This window comes from Mesocricetus auratus, unplaced genomic scaffold, assembly GCF_017639785.1.
Source record: "Mesocricetus auratus isolate SY011 unplaced genomic scaffold, BCM_Maur_2.0 Super-Scaffold_100028, whole genome shotgun sequence".
Taxonomy (NCBI): domain Eukaryota; kingdom Metazoa; phylum Chordata; class Mammalia; order Rodentia; family Cricetidae; genus Mesocricetus; species Mesocricetus auratus.
The window spans coordinates 11,553,891-11,574,262 of NW_024429209.1; the positions used below are offsets into that span (position 1 = coordinate 11,553,891).

Here is a 20,372-nt window from a genome sequence, read left to right on the forward strand (position 1 = left end):
AAACACATGTAGGATTGATGCGTCTGAAGGACAGATATGGGGGACCCCAGGGGCGAGTGCACAGGTGTGTGTGGGGGGGTTCTAGCCTGGTGTACTCAGGGAGGGCCTCGTTTGAACTGCTATGTGTCGGAACCTGGTAGGAGGAGGAAGGAGCAGGTAAGAGAGGAGAGAGCTTGGGGAGAGGGACAACAGAAGACACCAGGAGAGTGACAGTGTGACAGGGCCACAGCCACACAAGACCCCAGCTCTGCAGAGAGCAGGGTCAAATTCAGGTGTGACCCCAGGTAAGCCATTCCGTTCAGGAAAGCGGTGGGGCACGATCAGATCTGCGAACTTGCTGGATGCCCCACCGGCCCCCGCCCCTCCCCCGCAGGCAGGGCGCTGTGGAGAGTACATGGTGCAGGCGATAGGATAACTGGAAGGGAGCGGGGACGGGGACTTCCAGTGGGTATCCCCAGAGCTGGGGCTGGACAGTGGGTCCCACTTTACCTTGCCCACGTACAGGGGTTCTGTCCCCGTGTACTCCTCCACCACGAAGAACTGGTTCCACACCCAGCCGCGCTTCACTCGGCCTGAGCCCAGCTGGTTGTCTTGCTGAGTCCCAGGGGATGAGGAGGATGGACCAGGGGTGCTCGCGGCCCGCAGGTGCCCCAGCAGCGGTAGCAGCAGCAGCAGCAGCACGGGCGATAGCGCAGCCCCTGCCCGGAGCGCCCCGTCGGGCCGCGGTCTCATTCTTGGCAGCGCCGGCCAGGCCCCGGAGCATGGAGAGCATGGACGGGGAGGCACTGCAGCGTGGCTGCCTCACATGGTGACCTCAGCGCGGGGATGCTGGGCTGGGTTGAGAGGGGGCGCGGCCGCACCCGGGCATGGACACCTGGTCCTGGCCCGCGCCCCCCTCGCTGAGGTCCCTGGCCCTGTCAACAGGCAGCACGGCTGCTGCTCCTGAGTAGGCCTTGTGCCATGCTTCCTGTGCCCAGACGATGTGGTCAGTGGGGGCAAAGGGGTCTTGAAGTCCTTCCGGGACTAGGGGTCATCCAGATCCATCAGGAACCTGTGGGATAAAAGAGGAAACATGGGGTGGGGTTCTGTTTGGAGACAGGCTGAGACTGTCACTGGTCTCGTTGTAACAAACGAAACACCTTTTGGGTGTCTAGCCCTTGCAAGAACAGACATGACAGGACAGTTGATGGCTTACCAGGTAGCAGGCCAGCCTGCCCCTGGTCCTTTCCTTCACCTCCCATCCCCCAGCTGCTCCGGCCCTCAGGCCCCCAAAGCAGGCTGTGCGGCTGCCTGCCTGTTCCTGGCTGCTGAGTTATCTGGCACAGTGGGCTCCTCTGGATTCCCCACAGAGGCAGCTTCTAGAAGGGCTCCCAGAGCCGGAAGCTCCAGGCCTCCAAAGCGAGCACAGCTTGCGGCTGTTCCTTAGTTCTCCCCAGCAGCTAAAAACCCAGGAGACGCCTGCCTGCAGCTGCCACCCCACACCCTTTGCGGGAGGGGATCTCCAGAGTCCTAGAGGGCATTGCTTGCAGCACCCCGAGTGACTCTGGGTAGACACATCCCCTGAGCTAGTGTCTCCCCCCCTACTCAGTCCCTCCCCGCCCCCAACACAGGCTGGCTGTAGATCCATCCATCTCGCCTTCCCTCAGAGTCTGTGCTCAGCAAGGAAGACTCAGACACTCACACCTACGAGAGCCATAATGAGGAATAATGGCCTAATGTGGGTGTTTGTGGGACAGCCACGTTCCCACCAGGAATTTCAGGTACAGAGAAGAATTTCACCACAGTTCAGCTTCATTCAAGAACTTCCTTCCACTGGTCTCAGCGCCGAGCCAGGCTCAACCTAGCTGCTGGGAACCAAGGTAGATAAGGCCGTAGTTCAGTGTCACAGGAGACAAGACTCCCCCCCCCCCCCCCCCCATGAGGGGCATGTGACCAGTGTTATGAGAAGACAGAATGAAGACTTGAGGGGTGCAAATGTTTGGGTGGGCAATCAGGGCAACTTCCTGGAGGAAGAGGCACCTGGGAAGGAAGGGGTGGTATCCTGAGTGCAGGCTAGCTTAGGAAGGATACAGTAACAGTGTGGAGGGCCCAGCTGGGCAGAGGGTAGGGGCGGGCCTTCTGAGAACAAGGAAGCACTCTAATGGTTGAGATGAGAGATGTGGGCTGCCACCTTTGAACAGTATTGCAGGGGGAGTCCCTTGCTATCATGTGACACGAACTGCAACCCTGGGAGCTGAGGCTTTGCGTCCGGGTGGGGTGGCATGTGACTCCCTAGGTTCTGAGTGCTGGGGTCCCCAGGGTTGAGGGTTGAAGAGGTAAACAGCCACAGTGCACAGGAACACAGGGGACAGGCTGTGACACGCTGTCCCCTCTGCCCCTCTAGGCCCTGCTCAGATCTCACCAAGATTGGGCCTCTGGCCCCTATTGGATCAGCTCCCTCCATAGTCCCCGCCCACCCGTTCTGTGGCCTGTGTATGACTTCCACTGCCCAGGTGTCCCTGCTGCCTCTGCTACACGATTGCCTTGGGGAACCTGGCTCTGGTTCCTCCTCACACGATGGCCTGGCTGGTCGTAATGAGGCTGGAGTTATGGGTGAGGAGGGGTGCCCTCCGAAGCCTTCATTTCCTGGAGCTTATGAGTTCCCTGCGTGTGCCTCGCCTGCCGCCGGGAACTGTTCCCCTGGCTCCCACAGGCAGGGCTGCAGCAATGCCTATGAGGGCAGGGGTGTGGTGCTGAGGCCTTGGGGACGAGACTCCAGGGAGGCTGGGGCCATTTGGTGGATGTGGGCCAGGAGAAGCTCCCCGAGTGTTTGCAGGCACTGGGCTGCGGATGTCTCCTTTTATTCTTTGTTTATAACACCTCCTATAAGGGGGGGGCAGCACCCTGAGAGCCCAATCGCTCATTCATTCATCAAACAGCACTGTCGAGTGCATCTAGAAGACAGAAAGAATCTCATTCACTTATTCCCTCACTTGTTCAGTACACTTTTAACATCTACGCGAGGCAGCAGGATGGAGCCAGTTACTAGGAGAGCGACACACGGTCTCTGGCTGTTCCTTTACTCTCTCCATAAATATTTACCAGCACTTCCCTGATGCCAGCTCCCGAGTGGGGCACTGGGGACACAGCAATAAACAGAGTCCAGGCCTTCAGGGACGGGGGAGGGGAACGGAGCACGAGGGTTGGGTCCACAACATCATTCAAGTATACAGGGAGGAGTGGGGAGAAGGCAAAACCAGGGCAGAAAGGCTGGAGGGAGCGGAGAATTGTGGGGTGTGTCACTCTCAGAGGAGTGACGACGGCTGAGTCTAGAAAGATGAGGGGAAGCCAGACACAGAGCAGCCGGCATGCAGAGGTCTAGAGGCCGGAGTGAGCAGAGGCTCATCTGAAATCCAATCACTAGGTGGTTTTGCATGCGTGCAATTGGGGGCGAGGCGGGGGAGTGCACTTGACGGAAGACTGCTGAAACCCGCACTCAAACTCCCACTTCAGAGAGGGGGGCACAGGCTACCCAGGCCAGAGCAAACCTCGAACCCAGGACTTGGGCTCTCCTTGGGACAGGGGGAAAGCGAAAGGTACCCCTCTTGGGGGAGGAAGCCCCCACTGGGTGCATGTGGCAGACCCTTTCCCTGCTTTCCATCTGCCCCTCCTCTGACCTGGGCCATGGTACCTCAGCCTCCAGGCCCTCCTTCCAGCCACTGGCCAGCCTCCCTGGCCGCCTGCCAGCTGCTTGCACTCAGCATAGCCTGCCAGTGCCTCAGCGGGATCTCCCCGCCCCCCCCCTTCAGCTTTGCCTGAGGGCACCCACCGCAAGACCCTAAGACCCTGCCCTGGGGTTCTGTCTGACCAGAACAACAGTGGAGTTCCAGGCTCCACCCAACTCTCCTTTGACTTGTGTGAGCCTCCGGGCATGTTGGTGGCCTTCCCCTGGCCATGGGGCTCAACTTCCTGCATGGAGTTGTTTAATCGCAAATGGGATTAAGAAACTGAGTCCTGGCCAGGCTCAGTTAACTCTGGCCTTGCCCTACCTGCTGTCCAGCCTGGCCTGTCGCAGCACACCGCCATTTCACACTTGGCAGCCACCTTAGGTCACCAAGGTCAGGAGGCTCTGCCAGTCACTGATCTAGGCTCCGCAGAAATAAGCAGACCCCTTGCTTTGTGAAGAGGGGACACAGACATGAGCAATGAGCCTGTCTGATTCGGTTTGGCTTTGGTTATGAGAACCACTGTGGAGATGTTGGGATGTGGGACCTTAAAGGAGGGCTTGGGTCATTGCGAATTAATACGGATCTCTAGAGACTGGCCAGTTCCTTAGGAGACGGTGTGAGTGAAGCAATCCCAAAAGCCTTGTTCATGCTTGCCCTTTCAACTTGGGCCATCACAATACCTTCACCATGTCCTTGGACGTCTCAACCCCTAGGACCAGGAATGGAAACAAAATGCTGTGAGTTTTTTATTTGTTTTGAGATCTGGTCTCACTAGGTAGTTCTGGCTAGCCAGGAACTCACTATGTAGACCAGGCTGGCCTCAAACTAACAGATCTGTCCGTCTCTGCCTCTTGAGTGCTAGGCTCAATGCCTGGCTACCTCTTTTGTTTATAACTTATTCAGTCTCCAGTACTCTGTTATAGTAACAGAAAATTGTATTAGATGATGGTCAAGAGTTGTGGAGAAAACAAAACAGGGTAACCGGGTTGGGGGAGTATTTATGCGTTCTCTATCATCTCTCCATCAACTCATCTGTCATCTCTCAACTTAGCAATCATTTTAAATGACAATTTGTACAGAGTGGCTAGGGAAGGCCTTGCCATTAACATGCTATTTGAAAGGAGATCTGTTCAGGCAGAGAGGAGATGCCACAAAACTAGAATGTGCATTCTGGTCTGAGGAGAGGCAAGAGTTAAGGCCCTGGAGACCAAGCATGTTAGAAGCAAGAGACCACCTGGGAGCCTGGTGTGGTGACATGGGCAGCAGATGGGGACAAAGAGTGTGGAGGTAGGGTGTCAAAACTGTAGGGTCTCCCGAGTTTTCACTGTGAGATGGGACCCTAGGTAGGTTCTCGCATAGGGGTATGGCCAGCACACACTGACACAGACACACACACGAGTACACATGCAGAGCCGTGGCGGCCAGGAGCGTGTAAGCAGGTGCTGAGAAGTACGGCTGGACTGCAGGAGGCACGACAGGTCTGCAAGGGGTGCATGTGACACAGTGTGGTCTCCTCTGGTCGAGCTGAAGACACTGTGGGAAGGGAGGGTGTGAGGAAGGGGGGAGGCTTGTGTTGCCGCCTTAGTCACATTCGGATGTGGTGTGTCAGCTCATTGGTTGGGCAGCGGGCAGCCTATGGAAAGTAGCGCTGTGCTGCACCAGGGTCAGGTGCTGTAGGGTGAGCTTGAGATTTGGACAAGGAATTCTGGGGAGAGGGCTAGGAAAGCCAAGGAGCAGGCAGCTTAGCTAGAGAAGGGACGACCAAGGACACTGGAAGGGGTTGTAGTCTGCTTCTGGAATGCCTTAGGGAAATCACTGTCCCAAGGGGAGAGTTGTCCACCCATCTACCCATTCACCCATCCATCCATCCATCCATCCACCTATCAATAAATATATCCATCCATCCATGCATCCACTCATCCTTCCATCCATCCATCCACCCATCAATACATCCATCCTTTCATCCACTCAGTCATTCATTCATCCACTCATCCATCCATTTCACTTAATCCATCTATGGCTACCCAGTTACCCACTCATCCATCCATCCATCCATCCATCCATCCATCCATCCGTATATTAACCATTCATCTATCCAGCTTTCTCCAAACCCTCTGAACAGTCCCCACTCACCCCCCCTAGCCTGCCAAGCCAGATAGGGAGCTCAAGATTCCTGGAACAATAGTGACATAAAGACACACTCCTTCCCTTAAGAAGTCCCCATGTGGGTGCTAGAGCCCTCTCCCAGCATTTTCCTTGCACCAGGGACATTACCACTTCCCATTTATCTCTTCAGCAATGTGTGCTGACTGCTGACTTTGAGCCAAGCCTGTGGATTAGAAGCACATGCCCTGGGATGAGTAGCAGAGAGCATTTAAAAGAAACAAAAAGCCCAGCAACAACAACGCATGAAGACCAGGCCACATGAGTGAGGGAGCCAGCCGAGGATTTCCGCATGGGTGGGAGGGAAGGCTGGAAGTCACAGGAAGAGAGAGACTGGGAGGAGCCTGAGGACAGAAGCAGGGGCAGGGGACATGGCAGCCTGGCTGGTTTTTGTGGTGACTAAAAAGGATGAGGGGGAGTAAGAAGCCACAGCTGGCTGGGAAGCGCCGGCTTGACCTCTGTCCTTTTTTGTTTCTGTTTCATTTCAACGTCCATGCTTACTGGGGTCTCATGTGCCCAGCGTCTCTTTGAGCAGTGTGACTGGTGTACAGCAGCCAGAGCCCCTTTCCTCCTCCCCACCGGTAATTGGTTTACAGAGTGTCCTATAACACAATTCTGGCCAATAAAACATAAAGGGCTATCTTCTGGGAAGCTTCTTGGAAAATATTTCTACGCCTAGTAAAAGGGGATGCCTTAAGGAGAAAGTTTTTGTTTTCTGGGTGTGTATGTAGGCAGCGACCAGAGCAACAGCAGCCATTTTGGAATGATAAAGAGAGCTATTCCAAGCTGCAAAAGTTCTGCTAAGAAAAGACGGAGAAATTTATTTCTAATGACGTTGTGGAACCACTGCATTGACCTGCCCTGGTTTTGGACCCCAGTCTAATGCCTGCTTCCTTTAGATTCTCACTCTCCCTTCCCCACAACGCCCTTAGATCTGTCTAGCTGAGTCTACATCTTAGGCATGCCGTCCGCAGTGAGGACAAGCATCTAAGCGACGAAGACCATGCTCATTTCCAGAGTGAAGCACATACTGGTGCCTGGGCGGGCCTCGGGAGAGGCTTGTTCCAGAGTTCAGCTGCTGCCTGGGAGAAGGTGACCTTCCCCATTGCCAAGGAGCCCTGACTCGGCACCTTCCCCATTGCCAAGGAGCCCTGACTCGGCCGTCCTCAGCTTTATCCGTACTCTGGGCATAACCACTGCTGCCGTGCTATTTCTGTCCATCTGCATTCCGCAGTAGTGGCCGGCACGTCCTGTCTGGATTTCTCAGTACCCTGGCACTGCCACTGCCAAGGAGAGGGTGCCAGCTCTCCTTTGTCATCTGGCTGTCTCCCTGGGGACAGACAAGGGCTTTTCCTGCCTGTTTGACGCTTCTCTCCCAAGCCGGTCATTATGCCAGGAGCCAGGAGAGGGCTGGGCACAGTGACTTCCAGGCAAGACAAAATGGAAGGGACTTCATGGTGCAGCCTGGGGCTTGTCACACCAGCCTGCTCCTCCAGACTCCAGGTCATTTCCCAGGCCCGGCCGGAGGGGTAGAGTCACACCCTCGGTACCCGTGAGGCTACATTTCCAGGCTGGGGCCTGACATCTGACTGGACTGTGAGGGGCCTGGGTACCCTGCTGTATCTTTGAGACTCACTGTTCTTATCTGGAACTGGAGTGACTGTGCTGGCCTTGGAGGACAGGGTGGATGCTGAGGTTGTTGCTGGAGAGAGAGCTGGTGTTGAGCAGTAATTGGAGGCCAGCGATATCTGTTTCTGGTCACTTTCGGGCTTCCCTTGGACTCCTGTTACACAGCAGGCATCTGACTGGAAAGGGGGCTCAGGGAGACTGTCCATACACTTATTCATTAATTTGCTCACACATTTTGTTAACAGTTGCTAGCCAGGCCCATATGTGACCCATGTTGGGGTCCTGTGCCAAGGAGAGTGGAGACGAGATTTGATTGACACGGTGGAAGACAGCTGCCGGAGCCCTAGGGAGGGGCTGGTGCTTGGGGCAGGGAGATGCAGGGTAGGGATGGTCATTCATTCATTCCCTTGCTCCTTCCACCTGGCACTGCAGGCTCACCCGTGTCTTTTCTCCATGCCCTCTGGGTTCCAGGGTTGCCAGTGGGCACTTTGCCTGACAGGCTGGCACCTGTCTGCCCCATCCAAGTCCTAGGGCACAATGCCTGCTGGATCCTGGACCAGGAGCTCATTGTGTCCAGCAGCAGCCTGCTTCCTGGAGGACACAGCTTCCACCAGCTTAGTTCTTGCCCTTGGGAAGAATGGGTCCCAGTGCCCTAGGCAGGAGCAGTGGGGCCTGGGGGTTGCTGGGTCAGCTACCCTGTGCCTGCTCCCCTCTCAGGATCCCAGGAGAAGGCAATTGGTGCTGTAAACAAGAAGCCAGCTGGCACCGCCCTCAGCAAGTTTGCTATACGTGGAGCACGAGCTTGGGCAGTACTAGATACAGATGCCCCAGAGTAGGGTCACATCCCCAGCTGGCGTGTGCTGGTGTGTAATGGTGTGGCGCTGGCATGTAATGGTGTGGCGCTGGCAGTTGTGTGACTTGCTTGGGTCACACTTGACCTGCTTTGGAGCCTAGATTTGAACTCTGAACTGTTGACTCTGAAGTTCAGACTGTTTGACACACCGCACATGTGGCCACCCCCTGGGGACCCAAACCTACATTCTCTGCGCGCTAACACTGCCTGCTGTCCATCTCCAGGCACAGATACCCTGGCTATGCTCTGGATCTGAAATTCCTGCTAGGTGCTCATGTGTGGAAAGCTCCAACCCCAGTGAGGAAGTGGCCAGAGGTGGAGCCTGGGGGGGGGGTGACTGGATCATGAGTGCTCTGACCTCATCAGTGACCAGTCGTTGCTAGACTAACTCAGTGGGCTGTGGGGAGAAGACAGGCCACCAGAGCATGCCTTTGAAGGACATTGTTGCAGAATATTTGTGTACACTTTGAAGATGTGTCTCTGCCTAAGGCACCTTATGATTGGTTTAGGAAAGAGCTGTACTGTACGGCCAATAGCTAGGCCGGAGAAGATAGGCGGAATTTCCAGGGAAGAGAGAGGGCGAGGAGACGGAATCCAAGAGATGCAGAGGAAGTTGGACATACAGCACAGAGCAACAGAGCCATGAGGCAAAACATAAATTAATAAAAGCAGTTTAATTAAGTTACAAGAGCTAGTTAGGGGAAAGCCTAAGCTAAGACCAAGCTTTCATGATTAATACGAAGTCTCCGTGTCGGTACTGGGGAGCTGGCAGTCTCACAAAGGAAAGTCCGACTACATTTCAGATAGCTTCCTGCAGGGCATACTTTCCCTCTGTCCCCTCGCTCTGTTTCCGGCTCACTACACAGTGAACAGCTTTGGTTCACACCCATCCCTGCCATGACACTCTGAACCAGCCAACTACGGTGGAAAGCCTCTGAGAGTCTGAGTCCAAACCAACCTTTGCCGGAGTGTCCTGTCACGCGTCACGGCAGCAAGAGGCACTGACCAATGTCCAGGACGCTCACACCTCAGGGCCTTCGTGCCTGTCTTTAGGGCTGGGCATGACCTTCTGCTTGCCCAGTGAGACTCTCCCCCATGCAATCCCTCTGTCTCCTCCTAGCCCAGGGAGTTCACAGTCTCCTGAGCCCAGAGTTCAGGAACGGGCTTTATCTGAGCTTCAGTGCTAGCTTGCAGGCTGTGGAGACCTCACGGGCTGCCCTCCACCCCTCATTCCCACGTCACTGCAGGCTTTGGACATGGGGGCTTGAGAGGTGGCACCACTGCTCGGCTACACGGTCCAGGTGAGAAGGACAGGAAAGGCAGGGTTGTTGCTGCTCAACCTCTTTCCCAGGACCGCAGGGCTGCGGTTTCCTTTACCTCTGCCTCCTCCGTTTCCGGACTCATGAAATATTAACTGAGTAGCTACTACACGCCAGACCCCAGCTGGAGGCTGAGGAGCCCACTGAGCTCAGCTACTACACACCAGACCCCAGCTGGAGGCTGAGGAGCCCACTGAGCTCAGTCTGTGTCCCACGACTGCCTCCCACCCTGTGTATGTAATGTGTCTTCTCACCCATGCACTGATTCTACAGACAGGTGTGTGTGTGTGTGTGTGTGTGTGTGTGTGTGTGTGTGTACAATTCCCAATTGGGGTAACCTCTGAAAAGACAAACACAGGCATACCCACATACATACATACAAGAGGCACAATCTCACAGTGGCTAGAAAATGGTCCCCTGGAAAGGACTCAGAGGCAAAAATCTCCATGGCCCATGAGATATGCTCGGGGACAGTCTAAAGAACATTCCAGGCCAAGGTGCAGAGCTTAAAAATTAACTATCCTAGTTTGATGATGTGACTCACATGAATAATCCTAGTGCGTGGAAGATGGAGGCAGAAGGATCGGGAGTTCAAGGTAATCTTCAGTTACTTAGTGAGTTTGGGGCTAACCTGGGCTACAGGAGACCCTGTCTTTAAAAAGAAGTTAACTAGCCATGGTGGAGAGGGGATACAGGGCTTGGGATTCGGGCTGGAGAGGGAGAGGTGGGAACAGGTCCCGAGTAGAGGGACGTGAGTGAGTTTGTGTTTAAAGAGGTGGCAGTGCTGGTGGCTTGAGGAACAACGCCAGAAGGCAGAGGTGGTGTCCAGAGAAGACAGCGGTGGTGGCTCAGACCTGGGAGGCCGCTGCGGGGTGAGGGAAAGTGACAGCTCTGAAATATTTAGGAAGCAGAACAGAGCAGACTCCATGATGGATTGACCTGAGGGGAGGTGGGAGGAGGCAGCCGGAGGACGGCTTCCCGGTTTTATTTTTCTGTTTTCGCTGACATTTATTGATCACCTACTAAGAGCCAGGCACATCCCGCACTTCACAGGCACCACCTTCTCTGTTTCTCATGTAACCCCATAAACTCAGTCACGTCCTCCCCCTCACAGTCTCCTCTGGGAAGCAGCCTGTGGGTACCAGGACCCGGGTCCTCTGTGGAGACAACCTACGCAGGTCTTGGCTACAGAAAAGGAAGACAAGCAGGGGGCGGGCGGGCGGGCGGCGTGAGTCAGTGCAGACTGTGCTGGGCCGCACTCACGGAGCCTCTCCTCCGTGCCAGGCACAGAGTCACCCAATTAGTTAATAATAAGGCGTGACAGCTAAACGCAGGACATTTCTCATCCACCCTCTCACTGCAGGCTCCAAATAGCTGTCTCAAATTTCTATCACAGAAAGGAGGGCCAGTGGCTCAGAGAGGCTGACGACTTGCCCAAGGTCACATAGCTACTTAGGGGTAGATCTGAATTCCCATAGGCTATGGCATGGAAGATGAATAGAGATGGACAAGGGGGTGGTCTGCAGTGGCTGCTGGGAAGGACACACGAGTTGGGACCACACACTTCTCTGACAGTGTCTTCCCCTAGCTCGTGTCCATACTCAAGACCTGACTTCCAAAGTCAGCTAGGAGCTCTGTGGGTGTGTTACTCCGCACAGGCATGCCACTAGGAGCTGTGGGTGTGTAACTCTGCACAGACATGCACTAGGAGCTCTGTGGGTGTGTAACTCTGCACAGGCATGCACTAGGAGCTCTGTGGGTGTGTAACTCTGCACAGGCATGCACTAGGAGCTCTGTGGGTGTGTAACTCTGCACAGGCATGCACTAGGAGCTCTGTGGGTGTGTAACTCTGCACAGACATGCACTAGGAGCTCTGTGGGTGTGTAACTCTGCACAGACATGCACTAGGAGCTCTGTGGGTGTGTAACTCTGCACAGACATGCACTAGGAGCTCTGTGGGTGTGTAACTCTGCACAGACATGCACTAGGAGCTCTGTGGGTGTGTAACTGCACAGATATGCACTAGGAGCTCTGTGGGTGTGTAACTGCACAGATATGCACTAGGAGCTCTGTGGGTGAGTAACTCTGCACAGACATGCACTAGGAGCTGTGGGTGTGTAACTCTCCACAGACATGCACTAGGAGCTCTGTGGGTGTGTAACTCTGCACAGGTATGCACTAGGAGCTCTGTGGGTGTGTAACTCCACACAGATATGCACTAGGAGCTCTGTGGGTGTGTAACTCTGCACAGACATGCACTAGGAACTCTGTGGGTGTGTAACTCCGCACAGGCATGCACTAGGAGCTCTGTGGGTGTGTAACTGCACAGATATGCACTAGGAGCTCTGTGGGTGGGTGTGTAACTCTGCACAGACATGCACTAGGAACTCTGTGGGTGTGTAACTCTGCACAGACATGCACTAGGAGCTGTGGGTGTGTAACTCTCCACAGACATGCACTAGGAGCTGTGGGTGTATAACTCTGCACAGGCATGCACTTGGAGCTCTGTGGGTGTGTAACTCTCCACAGGCATGCACTAGGAGCTGTGGGTGTGTAACTCTGCACAGGCATGCACTAGGAGCTCTGTGGGTGTATAACTGCACAGATATGCACTAGGAGCTCTGTGGGTGTGTAACTCCGCACAGGCATGCACTAGGAGCTCTGTGGGTGTGTAACTCTGCACAGGCATGCACTAGGAGCTGTGGGTGTGTAACTCTCCACAGACATGCACTAGGAGCTGTGGGTGTGTAACTCTGCACAGATATGCACTAGGAGCTCTGCGGGTGAGTAACTCTGCACAGACATGCACTAGGAGCTGTGGGTGAGTAACTCTGCACAGGCATGCACTAGGAGCTGTGGGTGTGTAACTCTGCACAGATATGCACTAGGAGCTCTGCGGGTGAGTAACTCTGCACAGACATGCACTAGGAGCTGTGGGTGAGTAACTCTGCACAGGCATGCACTAGGAGCTGTGGGTGAGTAACTCTGCACAGATATGCAGTAGGAGCTGTGGGTGTGTAACTCTGCACAGATATGCACTAGGAGCTGTGGGTGTGTAACTCTGCACAGATATGCACTAGGAGCTGTGGGTGTGTAACTGCACAGATATGCACTAGGAGCTGTGGGTGTGTGACTCTGCACAGACATGCACTAGGAGCTGTGGGTGTGTAACTGCACAGATATGCACTAGGAGATCTGTGGGTGTGTAGCTCTGCACAGACATGCACTAGGAACTCTGTGGGTGCACACAAGCACTTCCTGGGACTGACTGCTGCTCACCTGCCAGGGCCAGCGTGCTCACCCTCTGTCCCAGGTGTTGGGGTTATACCTGCCTCATGCCTCACCCCCGCCCTGCCCACATGCAGTGCCGCAGGCACAGCCTTGCTGTACATCATGTTGACAGTAGAAATTACATCCCGGCTGCTGTTTTACACCGCGCCCCGTCAGAACTCACCGCGGCCCAGTGATCAGGACAAATTGAATACCATCCTGGCCGTGTCAATATTTATTCCATTTTACAAACGTGGCTGGATGGGGGGCAGGGACCCGCTGAGGTGCCAGCCGAGCAAAGCCCCAGGAGGCTGCCCCCCTCACAGTGGATCACCGTCTCTCTTCACTTTCCTCCTCCTCCCCCCACCTTCTGAACTTTCCATAATCGGTTAAAATTGAATTTCAGTCTCGATGCTGAAAACGGCACAAATCATTAACACATGCTGTAACTAATAATTACAAAATGGAAAAATGGATCCACCCTTCGATCAAAACTCTGGAAGTCACACCCTCCCCAGGAGCTCTGTCCTCTGAGACCCAGCAACAGGTCCCCTGCCCCGATTTGCTTGTCTGGGATCACTTCACTGAGCATTTCTGCACAGCTGGCTCTTTTGTTGGTTTCCTTTGTTTTGAGCTCCTACTGCATACATTCTTTTGGGTCTTTCCCTGTACTGTAGCTACGAGATTCTTCTTTGCGCTGATAAGGGTCGTCTTCGCTGCTGTACGGTGCCCCATGACATAACTCCATGGTCCCTCTACCTGCCGTCCCTTTGCCCTCTTCCTCTACTTCCTCATTTCCTTCCTGCTCTGCCTTCTGACTCGCCTATTCCTTCCTTTTTTCCTTCCTGTCTTACCTCCTTGGCTGCCTGTGCCCTGGTGTTCCGTCTGCTGCCTCCGAGGGCTCTGCACACTCTTACTGAGCATACGCGTGGTCCCGGCTCCTCCATGCTACCACAGCCCGATGCCTCCCCTCAGGTGCTCTCTCCTCTCTGCAGCTGCTCGAGTAGGTAGCTACAACCAGAGCAGGTCCCCTGGGGCACACAGAGGTCCCCATCCAAGAAGCCTCACCCCAAAACAAACCTACCTCCGAGACTGTAAGACAATCTGGGGCACCTGAGGGACCCTGCAGCCATATTCAGAAGGGAGCTGGGTGTGGGGACAGGGACTTAGCCCCTGCCTTAGCTCTGCCATTCAGGGTCTCAACCACTGCCCACTGTGTCCTTGAGTAGAGTCTCGCCAAGGCAAGGCAAGGGAGAGCTGTAGGTGGAGGGGACCTCGGAGTCATGGAGGGAGCACCTGGACACCCCAGAGGCTCATGCGACACATTCCTGTCAGCCTCCCTGGGCTCAGAGGCTGCATGATGAGGCTCATATTCAGGGTAGTTAATTTTTACTGCCACCCAAGCAGATGACATTAAGGCATCTGTGCCTCTGCAGTAGAGGAGAAAGCTCCCTGGGCAGGAAGGTGGGGTAGATGGGGGACTGGAGCCTGGCTCTGATCCCACCAAGTAGGGTGACCTTGGACCAGTCTCTGCCTTCTCTGGGTTTCTTTACAATAGAAGGTCATAATTGGTTTCCAGAGTTCATTTCAGAACCACGCTGGTCACATATCGGGAGCTTATTCAGAATGCAGCCCTGGGACATCCGATATGGTGACCGTGACGATCACAATGGTAAAGGGCACATAGTGCTTCTAGAACTTTCCACAGGCGAGGGGCATGAACAGCGGAGGAGTTGGAAGTCCAAGCCTGTTCTTTCTGCCTACTGGACTGAGTCCTCTGCAGGGCTTCTGGTGCTATCCAAGTCACCAAGGGGTTGATGGTCACCTCTAGAAACTGGGGCACAGAGAGGTGGAGTCACTTGACTAGGGTGACAGCTAGCCAGGAAGCAGGGAAGCCAGGACCTGGGGGAGGAAATCTGGTCGCACAGCCTGGCTGCTCTGGGAAGGTTCTGTAGCCGCTCTTGACACAGAGCTGCCAGCCCTGGGCAGGGAATCGGCATCAAGCGCCCACTGTGTGTGTGACTCTGAACCAAGGTACATGCTGCGGCTTACTCCTATACCCAGGGCAGCAAGGGCTTACTGCTTACGAACGTACTTATTTCTACATGTGCATGCTTATGTGTATACACGTATGGGCACGCGCATGGGGTTGCATATGCGTGTGTGTGCCTCTGTGTGTGCCCATGCACACTGGAGTGCGTGTAGAGGCCAGAGGGTGATGTCTAGTGCCATCCTCAACTGCCCTTCCTTCTTTACTCTTCCATCCTTCCTTTTACACGTGTGGCTGTTTTGCTGGAACACATGTCTGTGTACCACACGCCTGCGGAGGACAGAAGAGAACATCGGATCTCTTAGAACTGGGGCTAAGGATGGTCGTGAGCTGTCGCGTGGGCTCTGGGGACTCAACCTGGGTCCCCTGCAAGAGCAGCCGGGGCTCTTAACTGTTGAGCCCTTGCTCTAGGCCTTTTACTTAATGATTTCAAGACAGGGTCTCTCAGCAAAACTGGAGATTGTGGCTAGACTGCTTGGCCATTAAGCCCCAGAGATCTTCCCGTCTCTGCTTTCCCAGGGCTGGGATTACAGACACACACCGCTGTGCCTGGCCCATCCTGTGAGTGCTGGGACACACAGGCAGGTCCTCACAGCTGGGACACATAGGCAGGTCCTCACAGCTGGGACACACAGGCAGGTCCTCACAGCTGGGACACACAGGCAGGTCCTCACAGCTGGGACACACAGGCAGGTCCTCACAGCTGGGACACACAGGCAGGTCCTCACAGCTGGGACACACAGGCAGGTCCTCACAGCTGGGACACACAGGCAGGTCCTCACAGCTGGGACACACAGGCAGGTCCTCACAGCTGGGACACACAGGCAGGTCCTCACAGCTGGGACACACAGGCAGGTCCTCACAGCTGGGACACACAGGCAGGTCCTCACAGCTGGGACACACAGGCAGGTCCTCACAGCTGGGACACACAGGCAGGTCCTCACAGCTGGGACACACAGGCAGGTCCTCACAGCTGGGACACACAGGCAGGTCCTCACAGCTGGGACACACAGGCAGGCCCTCACAGCTGTGTGGCAAGCCCCGCTAAACCATCTCCTCGGCCCGTCTTTGTTTTTTGAGATGGACTCTCCATAGGCCAGGCTGGCCTCAAACCCACAATATAGAAAAAAATGACTTTCAACTTCTGATCCTCCTGCCTCTGTCTCATGCTAAACTTACTATCATCGTTTTGGGAATTGGCACACAATTTGACAGTCATTCATCCCTAGTTACTAAGGCATGGGACTACTCTAGTGCGGGTCCAGCTCCTGAGACACCTTCACTCTGTCCCAGCCTGGACTACACCCCTAGCCCTCAGAGCCTCCCTCTTCCGTTCTGTAAAGTGGCAGATCTGGGTGAGGGAGCAGGAAGTCACAGACCCAGCTTCTGTGGCTACTGCTCTCTTTCCTCTGTGGGTTAGAGTGTTCCCATCTGTAACAGACATTTCCACAGTCCTACTCTAACACACACACACACACACACACACACACACACACACACACACACGCCGCACGTGCACGTGGGGTCAGCTGCCTGGAAGAGGCCCTGAAGTTGAGCTCTGTGTGTCAATTGATAACAGCAGGTCCCATGGAGGCCTCTGGGGGTCTGATGCCAGGCCAGGCCTGGCTTCTGAATCTGCCAGGCGCTGGATTGCCCGACACGTGAACGGCCTGGGGTCAGGGGCTCATTGTAGCTGCAGCATTTCCTCATCAAGGCCTCAGTGCCTACTGTCTGCAGCTGTGAGTCACGGGCATGCTGGGTGGCGCATTCCACTGAATCAAATCTACCACAAACCCAGGACGTGACCTCAGCTCTAAAGATGACAGCAGGCAGGATGCAGCCTGAGCCAGGGCTTAGCCAGCCAGGCCTGCCAGTCGCAGAGGAGGGAGCCCCAGGCCTGCTGCCTGCTGAGCTCACAGCAGGATCAGCGCCCCAGATCTCTCTCAAAGCCAGGCTGCCACCACTGGCCTCGCGGCTCATCTCCCACAGCTCCCTGAGGTCCCGGCGATTATGCCACTGAACATTCCGCTTTCATCTTGTCAACCTCGCAGTAAATTACAGGCCCGGGGAGGCGTGGGTCTCCTCCTTAAACAAGATTCAATTCCACTTAGATGCCCCCCCTTCCTGCCCCCCACGTGGCTCCCCCCCCACCCCTGCCTGTTCAGGATTTATAGCCTTTCCTCACAGGCAGCTGGTAACCATGGCAGGCTCCTTGGGGAGGCTGCAGGCTGGAGCCTCCGCAGCCCCAGGCTTCAGCTGGGCCACCGCCTCCTCAACGAGGAGAGGAAAGGCCAGGAGTGTGGCTTCCGAAACTTAGGGTTGGGATAGCACAAACACTAGCCATAGTGAGTACATCTGTCCACTTACCCAGTCTTCCCCGTCACTATGGCACAGACACCATCGCTGGCCCACTGCAGTGGCCAACGTCTTGTCTTCCTGTCCGCTACTGGCACAGGTGACACCCGTGTCCCCAGTTTCTGAACACCTGGGGGTTGGACTGTGAGGTTGGACAGCTGCAGTTGCTGTCCAGGGCTCCAGGACCAGTTCTGGCAGTCTTGGGCCAGGACAGCCACGGTAGATCTCAGGCACTGCTCACGCTCCTCCAGCGACCAGTTCCTCCTTGGCAGCGAGAGCATTTTCTCCAATGACTAGCACAGCTACCTAATGATGGACTAGGTCAGCTGCCCTTGCTGACATTATTTTAGCATTCAGGGCCCTCTGCCTTCTGGCTAACACTGCCTTGAACAATCCAGGTCTTCTCCACTTGGTTCTGGCGGTTTCTTCACTCTTGCCTTACTCTCCCTACCCCCTACCATCACCCCCTCCCTTTCACTGCGTTACAGAATATCAGAATTGGAAACCTATCACCGAGAATCGGGGTGAGGTGGCAGTGGGCGTGGATCCGCCAACAAAGAGCTTCGGCAAGCCTGCCATCCATTGGTGTGATGCCCTTGCTCTGAGAATCCCACATGAAAAGCCGCTGAATTCTCACACAGCACCCTGAGGCAGCTCCTGCCCCTAGTGCCATGGGTGTGAACCACAGAGAGGCCAAATGACTTAGCCAAGATCACACAGTCTGATGTTCGAGCCACATTTCTACCTGGGGCTCCACGGTCCCTGCCACTCTGCTCTGAGTGCCAGGGAGACACAAGAATGTATGCCATTCCAGGGAACATGGCTACCTGTTTTCTCCCGGGGCCTGGTCTGAGTTAAGTGCTCCCTCACCCGGACTGTGCCACCAGGGACTGTCCCCTTGGAGACTTCTGGGCTTCTAAGTTCCTATTCTACTGCAGCCCTGGACCTCTGGAGGGCAGGACCAGGATCCAGTCCATCTCTCAAATGAAACTTACCACAGGCATCAGTTCAATCCAGCCTGCTAACATACAAGTTCCTGTGGGCTTCTGAACGAGGTGACCTTTGATCTGTCATGGAAGGTTATGTAGGAGCTCTGCATAGAGAGCCCTGGGAAGGGAATCATGGGCAGAGAAAACTGCTTGTGTAAAGTCTTGGGGAGGATGTGTCAGCCCAGTGAAGGCTATGAGGGAGAGATGGGGCTAGACTGAGCCTTGGTTTCATCACAGAACCAGGAACCTTCTCACTGACCTGCATGTGTCCCAAACAGACAGGCAAAGGGTGGGAGGGCAGGGGGGCAGGGATGCTGCTACCAGGTCTCATGACTGCAGGTTAAATGCTTGGAACTGCAGGTTGCAATCCAGTTTGGCCCAGGGGCCCTCCAGACTGTGAGCCAGGTCCCATCTGGGGTGCCAGGCCTGAGGGGTGGTCCTCCCTTTCCTCTCCTGACAAGAGACGGAACTGGCAGATAAGGATTCTTCTCCTTAATCTCCCTGCTCAGTTTGGAGCCGGAAAGCAAGCCAAGCCTGGCACTCCCTTCGAGGCTTAATCCTCTCCTTCCTGCGTTTAAAGCTGCGTATGGCAGTCATGGGTTTTGGTAGCCATCTCCGGAGGATGCTGTTGATGGCAAGCCAACTGACTCACACATGGGTCTCTGTTGTAAGGACTGCCTGCGATGCTTGGGGAGCCCCCAAATCTGCTCATTGCTATAGAGAAGGCAGAAGCGGGGCTGTGGGACCCACGTGGGAGTCACACTGGGGCTACACTGGGTCCCTAACTTAGCTCCTGCCAACTGTGTGACTTAAGGAAAGTTGCTTTTCCTCTCTGAGCTTCAGTAAAGTGGGGGGAAAATCCTCCAAGATTTTTTCTTTTAAAGCTTAAGTAGACGGCAAATACAAAAGTAATTCTCTGGAAAGTCAAGTGCCGGAACCAGGTGAGCCGTGATTATTATTTTCCACGGGTGAGAAAGGATCAGAGTCTGAGAGTGAAAGGGGAGTATAGTAGCTGCTGGAAGGGGGGTTCACCTCTAGTTCCAAGACCCTGGAGGAGGCCCCTGTGAGTCCTCACTCAGGAGTGCGCCACCTACAACCTGGCAACATGACCGCCCACACTTAAAGGTAACACCTACCCACCTGTAGTCTTGTCTTTGCCCCAGCCTGTCTGCTGTCTTGTCTGAGGACAGGCACCTGCTCCTGCTTTGTAGCAAAGCCCTCCCCTTCCTGAACTGAGGCTTCCCAAAAGCCCACCCAACATTCTGAGATCTTCCTTTCCCTGAGGCTACCTGTGAACATGGTGGGTCACTTCTGGAACATACAATGAAACACTGACCCTGACCCCAGTACAAGGCTCTCTAGATTTCTTTACATTTCGTCTGTCTGTCTGTCGGCAGTTTGAGGACGACTTGAGGGGATTGGCTGTCTCCTCCCACCATATGGATTCCAGGGATCAAACCCAGGTTGTCAGGCTTGGCTGTGAGCACCTCCACCCACTGAGCCAACTTGTTGGTCCCCTAGTATGAGATTTGGAGAGATGGGACCATATGGTACCAGTAAGAGGTGTTCTGTCTGCCCTCATGATCGGACTGATGGATCCTAACGGATGTGACGGCCATCTTCACAGCCAACTTGACTAGACTTCAGAGTCACCTGGGAGATACACCTATGAAGGAGGTCCCAGAGAGGATTCACTGTGGAAGGAATGCCCACTATCAATAAGGGTGACACTACTTCCGGGTGTCCTGGGATCCCAGACTGAATTGAAAAGTAGAAAAGGAAAGCCAGATGAGCACAGCCATTCCTTAGTCTCTGCTTCCCAGTTTTCAGAGATCAAGCAGTCGTCTTGTGTGCCTGGCCCCACAGAGCTGCCACCCTGAAGCTCTAGCCACCACGATGGTCCATGTCTCCTCAGACTAGGTGCCGAAATAGACCTCTCACCAAGAACTCACCAGGCCGGCAAGACCCCTGTCTCGTTGCCTCATCTCTCATGCACTCATCAACCCATCGCCACCAGGAGCTCACTCTGAGCATGCT

At 54.9% G+C, this 20,372-nt stretch overlaps 1 protein-coding gene across 3 annotated transcripts in view; it reads right to left on the bottom strand.

The window, feature by feature from the left end:
• Positions 1–20,372, bottom strand: part of Cdh22 (cadherin 22) — a 123,273-nt gene that overhangs the window by 67,175 nt on the left and 35,726 nt on the right. Inside the window, exons 1-2 of one of the 3 annotated variants that reach the window (XM_040732787.1) lie at positions 17,359–17,379; positions 503–1,051 (exon numbers count right to left, since the gene is read on the bottom strand). In XM_040732787.1, the coding sequence (XP_040588721.1) occupies positions 503–772 (270 nt within the window). In that variant the 5' untranslated portion in view covers positions 773–1,051; positions 17,359–17,379. Of the gene's footprint in view, positions 1–489; positions 1,052–17,358; positions 17,380–20,372 lie in introns of those variants that run through there. The other 2 variants (XM_040732786.1, XM_005084979.4) reach the window with 2 other exon arrangements.